Source organism: Phyllostomus hastatus, unplaced genomic scaffold (genome assembly GCF_019186645.2).
Source record: "Phyllostomus hastatus isolate PE091 unplaced genomic scaffold, TTU_PhHast_1.1 phas_contig_133, whole genome shotgun sequence".
Classification (NCBI taxonomy): Eukaryota; Metazoa; Chordata; class Mammalia; order Chiroptera; family Phyllostomidae; genus Phyllostomus; species Phyllostomus hastatus.
In genome coordinates, this window is record NW_025333577.1 from 2,990,944 (window position 1) to 3,005,049 (window position 14,106).

General features: G+C 55.7%; 1 protein-coding gene across 1 annotated transcript; it reads left to right on the plus strand.

The window, feature by feature from the left end:
* The first annotated feature begins 9,236 nt into the window (after nt 1-9,236).
* LOC123825500 (zinc finger protein 324A-like) lies at nt 9,237-14,008 on the plus strand. The gene is made up of 4 exons (XM_045848938.1): nt 9,237-9,615; nt 10,991-11,117; nt 11,486-11,602; nt 12,206-14,008. The coding sequence occupies exons 1-4, from the start codon at nt 9,598-9,600 to the stop codon at nt 13,627-13,629; spliced, it is 1,686 nt and encodes a 561-aa protein (XP_045704894.1). The 5' UTR covers nt 9,237-9,597; the 3' UTR covers nt 13,630-14,008.
* The last annotated feature ends 98 nt before the right edge of the window (nt 14,009-14,106 follow it).

Sequence of the window (14,106 nt, forward strand, 5' to 3'; positions counted from 1 at the left end):
ACTCCGCGCCCCTCTCGAAAGCACCCCACTCCAGAGACCGATTGGCTCCAGGCTCGCCTCCTCCAACTACTGTTTCCCTGAGCCAATCGGAGTGCCGCCTGTTCGTTGCCTAGGTGATCAGGAAGGACGCACCACTCGACACTGCTCACCAGACGCGAACTACCTTACCCAAACAGCCCCTCGCCGTGCGTCCTCACCAGTGCTGGCCAATGACAGCTTAAAAGAGGGCATTTCTGGGCGTACTCTGGCCAATGATCGCCTAGGGACAGGGCAGGATTTCGCGTGTCGGACTGCTGCTTTTGGCGTTTGTCAGGTCATCACAGGGAGGAGGGAGCGAGTTGCCGGGCTGTGGACCTTTCATAAGAGGTTTCTGGCGCCCAAGGAAACCGAATGGGGAATGCGGGAGAGTCTGGAGGTCCCGCGTCTGTACCCTGTACGCCCTGCGACTGCAGCGAACTACAACCTCCACCAGCCAGGGTGTCCTCGGCCGTAAGGGGGCGGGCCCTCGGCTCGGTGTCCGCTTTGGGGAGCCTGAGACCCAAGCGACCCGTTCCCGTTGTCAGAACCCAGCCTGTGACCGGACTGCGGGCGTGACGCGTGAGCCGAGCAGGTAGCCGGCGGTGAGGAAGGGTCTCCTGGCCCCACTAGGCTGGACTCCAAGCCCCGGTGCCCCAAGCTCCCCTCTGATCCTCAGGCCTCGGCGTTTAGGATAGCGGGGGTCTTCTTTCAGAACCCTGGATGGTGGGATGTGTAGATAAATCTGCACGTGCACGGACTCAACGGGGAGACCCACCTGAGAGCGCTTGGAAAAGGCCTGTCCCCACTGCAGGGAACCGAGGGTGTGAGTTGGAGTTCCACCTCGTCGGACGGCTGAGAGCAGGGAGCCTCAGGATGCTGCTACTGCAATATTCCTCAAGAGGGTTATGAGGGGGCCAGTCGGCAACAGAAACAGAGCGTGGGGGAAGTGGTCAGATTCCGGGTAGATTCCTGCCAGCATCGGGCTGAGTGAAAGACCATCCCAAGTGTTTAGGAAGAATGAGTTGCTGCCCTTGGAGATCGGAGGTTGGCAGGAGGAGGCCGTTTTGGAGATTAGCAGTTGGACTTTGTTGGTGTCGAGTCCCAATTGTCTGGAGAACTGCGGGTCGAGGTGACAGACACATGCCCATGTGAACACACAAGGAGTCCCCGTTTGGCCTCTGGGTGTCCAGGCTGCAGTGCAGTGGTGGCGGGGACCAGGGAAGGGCCTGAGAATGGGGTTTTGGAAGGCTGTGGTTACAGATGGGCCCTGGGGCGTCCAGTCTAAGGACCGCTGGCTGGAGGATGTAGGAGCAGAAAAGAGAAGCACTTTCCAAAGACTCACAGATCTTAGGAGAATGCACTTCCAGCAGGAGAGCCCACGCTCTCAGATATGTCAGGGGACAGGGTGTGGGAAACATAGTGGAGGTGGCTGTAGGGACAGACTGGGGTCCCATGTTCCCTGCCAGTGCTTAGGTCACATCCATCTGCCCACCAACCCCATCTGGTGTTGTAAGGCCCAGTGACCTTCCAGGACAAGGTCAGGTACCTCTTTCAGAAAAAGTAGTCTCCTTGGTGAGGCCCGCTGGGGCTTCTGCTGGGTCATGTGTGTTGCCATCCTTCAAGGCCAGGCAGGTTCATGGTATTCGTGCAGACAGAAAAATATTCATGGAGCTGTTGGGAATTCTGGCATGCCTTTATTCACAGGTGGGTGAGCCATGCGTGCTGCAAGCTGCGTGTCTATCTGAATGTCTCATGTCATGGCCCTTGCTCACCAGTGTGGCACCCATCGTGGCACTTGTCCCCTTCCATGTCTCTCATCATCATCACTCCCAGCAGGGAGTCCCTGCCTGTTTAAGTACCAGAGGGGAACAAAGCCAACAAGATGCCAAAACCTTAAATAACATAACATAGCTCTGCACATGCGAGCCCACTTTATGTTATGGGAACAGTTTAACAGACACAGTCTCAAGGCTATGAGAACTAGTTATCAGGCCCCGCCAAGGCTATGGGTACACTGCTCCCCTTAGTTACCCAGACACCTGGGTGAGAAAGCCAGACTGCCTCCACTTACCCTACAACTTGGTTCTGTCCTCCCCAGGTCAGGCCCTGTGTTCCCCGTGGGAGGTGCTGAGGGCCCTGATTTGGCCCAGGTCCTGCTCCCTCTTCTCCCAGGCTGCCGTATGAACAACCCCGACAGCTTTTGCCTCGGGACCTTGATGACCATGGTCCAGGGTCCAAAGAATCACAAAACTGTTTAGCACATCACGTCAAGTTCAGTTATTTTCTGGGCAGGTGACCCAATTAGGGTCTGTGGCTTTTCTGGCCTCTCTGTCGCATCTCAATCCAGCAAAAGTTTTCTGCCAGCTGCCCCTTGTCAGCTCGGGTACTGGCATCACGGGCATCAACAAGGTCATCGATTATGGGGCACCTGATCTTCCCTGCGTGTTCATCTGGAGGTTCAGTTTTCCCAGAGGCATAGGTGATCCTCACCTACTTCGGGCTGTCACAAAGCACTTGGTCCCCCCCCCACCCCCCGCTAAGAATGACTGCCTCCACCCCCCACAATGTGGTCACACAACTGGAACACTAAAAGGAGACCTGGCTACTGGACAGGGCAGCTTGAATCAGGCCATGGCCAGTGAGGCCCATGGAGGACCAGTCCTGGTGAGTGCAAGGTGTGCGAAGGCCCGTGGCAGCAGGCTGGTCTCTCCCCTGGTACCTGACCTGTGCCTTTGTTGTCCTGGCACTGAAGTGAGTAACCCTGCCTCCTTTCTATCTTTTTTGCGTGGGTAACCACAATCCTAACCGGGATGCCATCTCTTATGTGGTCAGCATCAGGAACTGGGAGAATCATCCCGAGTGCCACTGCCCTCGGGACATGCTTTGGGACAAACACTGGGTCAGAGCCTTTCTGTCTGGGGACCCAGGGCTCCCAGCATCCTGCTTATTTTGAGTCATATGTGATGACCCAGGAACACATAGGCAGCATATATACCTGTAATTTTTTGTATAGAAGTTTTGGGGAAACACTTTTCAACATTTATAAAATTGCCCTGGCTGGTATGGCTGAGTGGATTGAGCACCAGCCTATGAACCAAAAGGTTGCTGGTTCGATTCCAAGTGAGAGCACATGTCTGGGTTTCCTGCCAAGTCCTCAGTAGGGGGAGTGTGAGAGGCAACCAATGGAGGATTCTCTCCCCATCTTCTCCGCTCTCTAAAAATAAATACTCAGTGGACTGAGTGCTGGCTTGCAAACGAAAGGGTCTGCAGTTCGATTCCAGGTTGAGGCACCTCCCTGGGTTGCAGGCCAGGTCAGGTCCTCAGCTTGGGGAGGCACGAGAGGCAACCACACATGGATGTTTCTCTCCCTCTTTTTTTCCCTCCCTTTCCCTCTGTCTAAAATAAATGGATAAAATCTTTAAAACAAAATGAAAATAAATGATTTTTTTATTTTAGATTTTAAGCCACACCAGACAGGTTCAGTAAATAAAACCTTTTTAAAGGCAATTGAAAAAGTAAAATGAGCCCTAGCCGGTGTGGCTCAGTAGATTGAGTGCCAGTCTGCAAACCAAAGGGTTGGCAGTAATTCCCAGTCTAGGGCACATGCCTGGATTGTGGGCCAGGTCTCCAGTAGGGGGTGGGTGAGAGGTAACCACACATTGATGCTTCTCTCCCTGTTTCTCACTCCTTTTCCCTCTCTCTAAAAATAAATAAGTAAAATGAAAAAAATAAAAATAAAAAGATCCACATAAAAATATGGATCTTTCACTCCTCTTAGAAAACCAGAAAGTAGGGCAACAATCATGTTGATTCTACCACCTCTGACCCCTGTACCTGGGGACAGCCCTGCCTCGGTGGCAGCAGATAATGCAGACCACACTGTCACACTCACCTCGAACACTGACTGCCAGATCTCAGTCCCTGCCTATGCTGTGATGGCCTTGAACAGCCCAAGGAGGCTACAGGAATCCACACCACCTTTGGATAGTTTGCTCCGGCCATGGGCAGGACACCATTGTGCCTCTGCTCAAGGACCATCCATGCTTGTTCTAGAGGACAAGATGAGGGTGTGCAGGATGTCTCCAGACCTGCAGAGCTGAGTCTCCTGTGGCCAAGGTTGCCGTCAACAAATTTGGCAAATAATGCAAATTAGTTTTTTCTTGTTTTGGGTTTGTTTGTTTTTTTTTCCCACAGAAAGCTATCGCTATTTTTTTTGTGGTATAAATTCCACCATGGCTGATTTCAAACTCCCCATGTGATGTCACTGTGAGTGGGTAAATATGGCCCAGGTGCAGCAGCTACTGTACTTCCTCCATTTGCCAGTCTCCCTGACCCGCTGAATTCAAACCCACTGTTTCTGCACCCACTTATGGTTCCCCTTGGCTCCTGCAGATCTTGCATCTAGTGACACCTACTTATGATTCTGGACTTCAGGGGCCTTACTCATCAGCAAGTCCTAGGAGACAGTGGCCCCTCAACACTACTTGGGGATGTGGGACATTACCAGGAATATGGGAGTGCCTCCCAGGAAGTACTGGAGATTGCCACATCAAATACCTACTCCCCAAAGCTCTAGGCCCAACAGGTAGTCCTGGCTTCCACACACAGGATTTGACCCAGAGACCTACAGTCTGTCCCAGGAGGCCCTGGGCCACAGGGCAAATTAGGGTAAGCTGGAAAGCAAGCTATTCCTTACCATCCCAGTGTCATCCGTAGCCTCGACAATGCCTACAAAGAAGGGCAGCCTCCTCTGAAAGTCCTCAGACTCCAGATCCTCCTAGAACTCGGTCAGGATGCCTGAACCATAGGGGACAGGTGGAAAATTAGGCCACTCCAAAGGGCACCCATCACTCATGGCTCCCTGTAGGGAATGAGAGGACACGGGTCTGCCTTCCCTGAGTATGTTGTGGTGACAGGCACCTGTGCTGGGGGCCTGCCAGCTGGCAAAGGTGGGATGGCATCTGGCAGTGACACAACCTGGCGAAGCACCTGAACAGGTTAGTGTAGCCCCTGAGAGCTTCCCCCGTTCAAGGGACACACACAGGCAGTGTCCTGGTAGGGGTATTGGGATGTGCAAGTTTCCACTTTTGGCCAATGGTTTCCTCACAGAGGTTCCTTTCACAGACGCTGTCTCAGAGTGAGTCCTTCATGGTGAAAAGGGAGAGAGCTCCGGCTTGTGCTCCTCCATCCGTGCCACACTCCTCAGGCCCTTCTTAGCTGTGACCTCTCTGGTGCTTCGTGGGGCTGGAGCTCGGACAGAAGGTTTTTTGGGAGGGGACAACTCCTTCCCAGATGTGTGTCTGACACACTCAGGAATGAGTCTATAGGATTAAGTCAGAGTGTAGTAGAGCCTACAGTGTAGGACTAGGCTCAAGAAAGCCACAGAAGCCCTGGCTGTGTGGCTCAGTGGATTGAGTGCTGAATTGAAAGGTTGCTGGTTCGATCTCAGTCAGGGCACACGCCTGGGTTGTGGGCCAGGTCCCCAGTTGGGGGTGTGCAAGAGGCAACCAGTCTATGTATCTCCCATACATCAATGTTTCTCTAGCTCTCTTTCTCCTCTCCTTCCCCTCTCTCTAAAAATAAGTAAAATTTGAAAAAAAGAAAGAAAGAAAGCCACAGGAGGCAAGTCCTCAGCATGTAGGAGAATGCAGGTGTGGGGTCCAGGCTGGGATGAGAGTCAGGGACTCCCACTCACTTCTTAGCTTTCAGCAGGACCCAGTACAGGCGATGTCTGACAGGGAACAGGGACAAAGAGCGGTGTGTGCAAGCCCAGGAAAATCCAGCTGCAGCTGGGCACCTGGTGCTCAAGTCTGTATGAGCACATGCGCTCATCTCCTCGTGCACTGAGTGTAGTCTGATATGGGATGGCCCTGCAACGGGAGAGGATGAGGAGAATGGGGGAGACACAAAGATCAAAGCAGTGGGGTTATCCATCATGGACGGACAGGGACAAAGTAGAAAAGTGGGAGTAAGATGTGGCCACTGGCCCCTGCCACAAGCACTAGTGGACACAGCAAGTGCAAAGTAGAGTGTGAGCCCAGCCTCACCTCACGTCTCCCCCAGCTCCCATTCACGACAGCCAGGCCCCCTCTCAGCCTCTCTTGCAATGGCTGCAGACATGTCCACCACATCAGGCACCAGTGCATTTTGCCCTGTTTCAAGTGGCAGCCAGACAGAACTTGGAAGATGCAAGTCCTGGGAGAAAGACAGGGTGGGTAAGTGGCTGGCCCAGCTCAGGGCAACCCACCCTGTGACAGACCAAAGGGAGCTCATGCCATCTTTGCAACTGGGAAGGAAACACAGTTGCAAAATAAGCCTCTGAGGAGTGGGTATCTTACAGGAACAGCCCCGTGGGCCCCACTGACTAGGATGTCGGTGTTTATGGTCCATGGCACAGCCAGACTCCTGGAAATGTCTGACAGAAAAAGGGGGCGGAACCTGAGCACAGAGGTTCCACCCGTCCGGGCAAACTCAGGTAGCCTGACAGGCTCTTGGCTCTGAGTCCTTCCCAGGAAGTCTTCAGAAGCAGCTGTTGGGTCTCCTTAGAGAGGAGCAGACTGTACCTGCAGCCCAGCTCTGCACACACAGCAGGTAGTTCAGGGGAGGAAGCAGTGTTCGTACTCAGCTGTGGGAAGACAGCTGCTCCTGGGAGAAGAGGAAAGGCAGAGCCTAGAACAGGAGGCCGGGAGGGTGAGGGCCTTTCCCAGCTAGGCCACAAGTGCCAAGTTCCCCAGCAACACACTGTGGTACAAGCATCTCTGAGCCTTATCCAGGAGCTCCCACTCCTCCTGGGATAAGTACACCGCTATGCTTTCAAAGGTCACACAGCCCTGCCATGATGGGGACAGCTAAGTCAACCAGACCAAAAGACAGCAGAAAAACAAACAAAAACAAAAACAAACAAAAAAAATGCACAGATGAACACATCCAGACTAGGCCTGTGATCCCACATCCCAATACATCTGGTGGGCAAAACTACTCCTAACACACTCCTCCTACCAAACTCCAGTGCCATGAGTGCCAGCCCCAGTCATGTGTCATCCCACCTCTGTCTCCAATATGTCTCAGCCTCCATCTGAGGGACCTTGGTCACCTTCTGGACCCTCCTCTCCCCCACACACCTTTCCTCATTGCTGTTCCTCCCTTCATCTGACATTGTGATAGCCTCCCTCTCCCTCTCCAGGCACCCAGGCCAGCCACCCATTCCTCAGTTGCCCTGACCATGTCTAAAGATGCCCCCTTATGAATCGGATCCACAGCTCCCCTTCAGTTCACCAGCTGGCTTCTGCCGACTGCCCATCTCCAAGCTAAATCCCTCAGTATAATTTAGACCTGCATGTCCAGCTGCCCATCCATCACCTCCACTCAGGAAACTCAGCCTCAACATGGGCAAAATCCACCTCCTGATCTCCCCTGATTTCCCATCTCAGTCAACTCACTTCCACTTTCCAGTTGCTGGGCCCAAAACCATGAACACACCCCTACCTCATCCACTTCTCTTTCTCACCTTCCACATTAAAAAAATCTGGCTGGCTTAACCTCAAAGATCCAAAATCCAATCCCTTCTCCCAACTCCTTCACCACTCTGGCCAAGCCACCAGTCACTCCCCTGGTCTGTTAAGGTCACATCCTTATGGTCCTCCCTTTCTCCTTGCTAACCCTCACCCCTGCCACATCTGTTTTCCACTCTGCAGCCACAGGAAGCTTGTGAACACCTGAATCAGGTTATCCTCCTCTGCTCCAATCCTTGGGTGGCTCCCACCCACCTCCCTCAGATGACAGGCCTAGCACCTCAGGCTGCCACTCCAGGCCTGGCTCCAGTCCACTGGTCCCAAGGCCAACCTGAACACTACCAGCTCAAGTCGCACCTCCAAGCATTTGCACATCCCGGTGCCTGTGCTTGAAACAGCCTCCCACACCTTGTCCTGATGTATTCGAGAAATGACCGTCTTTCCACATAACCCCTGCTTCGGGAGACCCTAGGGTCCCCAGCAGCGAAGGAAGGGGACGGAGAAGAGTCCAGGCACACCGGTCGTCTCCGCCCCCCTGGGGGGTCCCGGGCCCTGTGGGTGGGGTCCGAGTGAGAGGTCAGAGCCGCCACCATTGGATCCGAGCCGGCCCTGTGTGCTCGGCCGACCCCACACTTGCATTGAGTCGGATGCCCGCCCGCCGCCCGTCACTTCACAGTGCAAACGTGCACAGGTCCCAGGGCGCCGCCTCCTGGGGCCGCAGGGACCGAGGGCGGGTGCGCAGCACTCCCGTTACCGGGGATCGCAGCCGGCACAAAGCGCCGAGGTCGGCCCCATCCCGCTCACTGGCGGGCTGGTCCTGAAGAAGCGCAAAAAAAAGCGGCGGAGACGCAGGGCTCAGAGCCCCAACCGTAACATAGAACGACCCGGCAATAGCAAACTGATCTTCCGCTAGATAACAGCTAGAAGTCCCGCCCCTACCGACTGAGCCACAGGGAGTACTCGTTATTTTGCGCTGTGATTGGCGCAGGTGCCCCCGAACCCCCGAGCCTTTTGGTCAATGTAGTTCGGCCTACATCCGAGCGGGCGGCTTCAGCTTTTCCATGGCAACGCTTAAGCGCCATCGTGAAGGGTTCTGGGAAATGAAGCTCCTAATTGAAGAACAGCCCATTGGAGGCTTCGCTTCCTCTTAAAGGGGCCGCTCCCAGATTTCCTCCCTCAGCGATGTCCCGCAAGCGATCCACGTCCTGGGCCTCGGGCTGCCAGCCCTGAGGGGCTTCTGGGAAGCACTTTTCTTCTGTGTGTGAAATGGAGATATGTCCCGTCCCCCAAGGAGACTTTGTGCAGTAATATTAAACATCTTTTATTCATCGATCTCCAAAGTATGGTCCCTGAGTCAGTACCATCAGCATCACTGGGGAACTTGCAAGTTCTTGCCCCATTACACGGAATCGGAAACTCTGGGGTTGACCCACTCTCCTGAGGAATTGGGATGCTCACTCGTAATCAGCTCTACGTCAAATTCCAGAGAGGAAACTTGGAAAATACAGCTTTCCTGCTTAGCACAGGTCCAGGGACCGGGGTGCTAAGTACATGAGAGCTGTTAGTATTATTGTTTCACCACCGCCACTATCATCATTATCATGGCCAAAAGGCACCCTGGAACTACCCTTCCCAGAAGGCTCTGCGAGTGACTCCGCTTCATGCATTGGACCTGTGAGGGCTGGCGGGGGTCGAACTTCCGGCCTCCGAGACTGTCACTTCGCTGCAGGCCGTCGGGCCACCGCGGTGTTGGGGGCTGGAGCGCGGCTGGTGGGTCCGTTTTTCTAGGAGGTTCTGGAGACCGGAGGCGAGGGCCGAAGGAAGACGTGGGCTCAGGGCCCGCTCCGCAAGCGCTGTGCTTGCGGGCCGACGGCCACGCCCCCCAGCCTTGGTTTCTCCGGTGTCGCGTGGGCCCCCTGGGGCCTTCGGGCGGCTCCCGGACCCACGTGCTCTCCGGCCTCCGTGGCGTCGCGGAGGCGGTACCTTGGGCATCTGTGCCCTTGACGGACTCGGAGACTGAGGCCAGGAGTAGGGGCGCCCGGCTCGGCTGCCGCAAGCGCAGATTCCGATGGCGGCGGCGGCGCAGGTGAGTAGAGGTAGCCCCAGACCCCAGGCGCCCGCCGGGACCCCTCCTCCATGGACCAGAATCCCGCCTGGGAGGGATTTCACCTGACGTTTTATCTTCCCCTCTTGATACGCCCTGGACCCGGTATCCAGGTCAGTGGGGCGTGCACGTGAAGGATCCCCACTTCTGGCAGCCAAGGAGGTGAGGGTCCCGCACGTGTAAAAGATGGGAAGGGAGACAGCCTTTGTGCTTTCGGACGAGAGCTTTTCACGTGGAGCTCGAGAAGATAGTATGCATGAAGTGTCAGGCCGAGGAGTGGACTATCCCGAGGGCACCGGGAGCTATAGATGATTTTAGACATGGTGACATGGTTAAAGTTAGGAATTTTAACCAATTCCGTTGTTTCCTGAATGAAGAACAGACACAGGGGAGGGGTTGTATGCAGGGAGGAGACAATGGTGCATGGACCAGATTGGGTTTTTGGAGATGGGAAAGCTGTTGAATTCCCAATACATCTGCCTTGTTATCAGGTGCAGGCTGTGACTGGATGTCCTATGTGAAGACCTTCCCAAGATTTTTTAGTCTGAGCAACAGAAGAATGGAGCTGCTGGGAACTAAGTCAGGAATTTGAAGGGAAAGCAGGTTTCAGGGGAGAATCGGGAAGAATCTGCCCAGAGTTGAGTTGTCATGTGCACCTGGAATTGTTGATTTTCAGAGACGGAGTTCTGGTTTTCTGAGCTGAGGCAGGGCCTAGGAATCAAATGTAGGAAAAGGAGATTTCACTGACTCAGCTAGGGAGATAAAGAGCTGCTCACAGTTTCTGAGGTTCTTGGGAAGTCTGGCAGGTGGCAATCAAGTTAAGAAGAAAATAGAGAGGGTATGGCTATGGAAGGAGAAACTGGCCCACTAGATCCTTTAGTTCACTCTGTGGAGACCAGAGGGGATCAGCCAGTCCTTTGGGCTGGGAGAGCGGCCTTAAAATGTCAGGCAAGTTCAGCAGGGCCAGCATTGCCAACAGAGGTGGGCATGTGGTGCGAGGGAAACAGCTGAGACACATACAGCTGCTTACTGAGAGAGCACTAGGGGCATGTCTGGGGAGTCAGCCTGTGCAGAGGCTGGAGAATGACTGGATGCCTGGGACTCCCCTTGGATTGGCAGCCCGCTGACAGTTGGGGGCTTGCTCTGGCAGCCTTGATTAGAGTGGCCAGTGGACAGGCCAAGGAGGCTTGTAAGGCCTAGTCAGGGAGGGGGCCTAGACAGGTGAGAGGATTTGCATCTTCGGGGGAAGGTAAATGTCTGAGGGAGATCAGAAGTAGCCACTGGGACAGAAAGTTGGGCCTTGGGTCACACAGCCATAATTTACATCATGTCTGTCTTCCCCTGCCCACTGCTGTAGGGCCTGATTGTCTTTGAGGACGTGGCCGTGTACTTCTCCCGGGAAGAGTGGGGGCTCTTGGACGCAGCCCAGCGGGCCCTGTACCGCCACGTGATGCTAGAGAACTTTGCACTGGTGGCCTCACTGGGTAAGGCCCTGGGTCCTCCATGGGGAAGCTTAGTTGTCACCGGGCTGCTCCACCAGCACCAACCCCTTATCTCCTGGTGGCCATCTGAGCAGCCCCACACCCACTGTCTGGCTATGGCACCTCTAAGTATGTCTGTCCAGCTATGGTCCCTCTGTGCCTGGGCTCCTTTGGTACTGCTGACATGTTTCTCCGCACAGGAACCATTAAGCTGCTCCTATGAGCCCTGAACAGTGGTGGGACCTTCAGGTTTTCTTAGTTGCACAGATGACGCCACCTCTGATGCATGAAGCCCTGACTCCTGCCATCTGTTGGACACTTCGTTGTCGTGAGCTGGGGCTGGCCCCTCACATGCTTGTCTTGTCTTACAGGACTCTCCGCCTCCCGACCTCGTATAGTCATCCAGCTAGAGTGTGGTGAGGAGCCCTGGCTTCTCAGTGGGTCAGATGTGACCCTGGCCAGGAATGCCCAGAGGAGGCCCAGCCCTGGTGAGTGGGGCTTCCAGGGTAGGGGGGTGTCTCTCTTTCCCACCCTGCTGGACACTGTCCTCTCCTGCCTCCCACCTGATTCCCTCCTGTTCTCCTTCCACCATTAGCCTCTCTTACAGGCTCCAGCCTTGGCTGCCCTTAAGTGCGGAAGTCCCAGGACACCCCAGACCTCAGAATCCCACCCTCAGCCATAGTGTATGGTCTTAAACCTTCCCTGTCTTACCTTACCATTTTGTCTCTGGGGCCATTCATTCATGTGTTCATTGTTTCTTGAGCTCTTGCAATGACCAGGCCTCGGAACCACAGGCACAGCCTTGACCAGGACGATCCTGGTCCTGCCTTCGTGGAGTTCACCATGCGAGGGGAGAGGCATCTGTAAACAGAGTTCATGAGTAAAACTCCGGCGTCAGGTAGCCATCAGCATAAGGTGCACAGCAAGCTGGGGAGTCCCCCAGACAAGTGAGCTGCGTACAGAAAGGGTATCTGTTCTTCTCTCTAGCTTCCACCAGACCTTGGGGGTCTTCTTGCCCACCCACTTGGACTGTCCCAGTCACTTCCCCGTGGTCAGGATGACCTAGTAATCCACTGTTTCTGTGCCTTCAGGTTCCCAATGTCTGGCAGAGGGCAGAGATGTTTCTGGGGAAGCAGCATGGCCAAGAACCTTCCAGGATAGGCTCCCTCCGATGCCTGCCAGGGTCTTCCCCACCACTGCTGCCTGTGAACCTGAAAAATGCCCGGAGGCTTGGCAGGGCATTTCCTCATCTCAGGAGAGAAAACCCACGGGGGTCTCCGTGATCTACTGGGAAAGGCTCCTGCTACGCCCGGGCAGTGGTGAGGCCAGCATCAGCCTGCGGCTGACCTCCCCACTGCGGGCTCCTCTGGGCAGCCCACCCACAGAGAAAGCCCTCACAGACCATGCAGAGCCAGGCAAGCAGCTGAGGGCCTCCGAGCTTCAGAAACCCCCTGGGAGAACCTTCCTGAGTGTCCCAGACCTTGAGGCCAGTCACACTGTGGGGCAACTAGGAATGGGGATGGCTTGGCAGGAACCTCAGAGACTCCCTGCCTGCCAGGAGCCCCCAACCTGGGATGAGCTAGGCGAGGCCCTCCATGGTAGCCCTGGCCTGCTCCCCGGGGAGAAGACCTTCGAATGCAGGGCATGCAACAAGGTGTTCGTGAAGAGCTCTGACCTCCTCAAGCACCTGCGCACACACACCGGGGAGCGACCCTATGAGTGCACACAGTGTGGCAAGGCCTTCAGCCAGACGTCGCACCTGACACAGCACCAGCGCATCCATAGTGGTGAGACCCCCTATGCGTGCCTGGCCTGCGGCAAGGCCTTCAGGCACAGCTCCTCACTGGTGCGGCACCAGCGCATCCATACCGCCGAAAAGGCCTTTCGCTGCAGCGAGTGCGGCAAGGCCTTCAGCCATGGCTCCAACCTCAGCCAGCACCGCAAGATCCATGCGGGTGGGCGGCCCTATGCTTGTGCGAGGTGTGGCCGCCGCTTCTGCCGCAACTCCCATCTGATCCAGCACGAGCGCACACACACGGGTGAGAAGCCATATGCCTGCACACTCTGTGGAGCCGCCTTTAGCCAGGGCTCCTCCCTCTTCAAGCACCAGCGGGTACACACTGGTGAGAAGCCCTTCACCTGCACACAGTGTGGTCGCGCCTTCAGCCACAGCTCCAACCTCACGCAGCACCAGCTGCTGCACACGGGCGAGCGGCCCTACCGCTGTGGTGACTGTGGCAAGGCCTTTGCCAAAGGCGCCGTGCTGCTCAGCCACCGGCGCATCCACACGGGAGAGAAGCCGTTTGTGTGCTCGCAGTGCGGCCGCGCCTTCCGCGAGCGCCCGGCCCTCTTCCACCACCAGAGGATCCACACCGGTGAGAAGCCAGTGCGGAGGCGCAGAACCAGGCCTCCTTCAGGGGCCTCATCAGAGAGCGCCCCAGGGGACCCACCCACTTCTGCCTCAGGCCCAGCAGCAGCAGAGCTGCCAAAGCCACCAAAGCCGGCTGAGGCCTAGGTCCCAGCTCCGCCCTTTCTTACCTGTAACGAGCCCCTTCCAAGGCTGAAGGCTGAATCCTAAGCAAATCCACTCTGGAGAAGCCTTGTGTGTGCTCTGAAGTTCACATGGTGACATCTGCCACTTCAGCCACAACTGCCTCTTCCATCCCTCAGAGGTCTCATTGCAGAACAGTCAGGAAGATGGACATGGAGGCTGGGACTTGGTGGGGCTGAGTGGTGGCTGTCAGAGGCAGGGGAGGCTGGCATCGTGGTGCCCCTTGTCGCATGTTATGACTGGACACTTAGGGGAGGAGGGGAGTGCCGGGATGGGGGTGGAGGTGGTCCAGAGGAATTTGTGATGTCCACACCCAAAATGTCTGGTTCACAAACACTCAGGATACTCCCCCCAGGCGTCTGTTCATCCGAGGCTCCCTGGGAGGGTGCACAGTGGACAAGAGGTCATGTCGGGTTGGGTGCTGGCCTTGGGCAAGGGGCT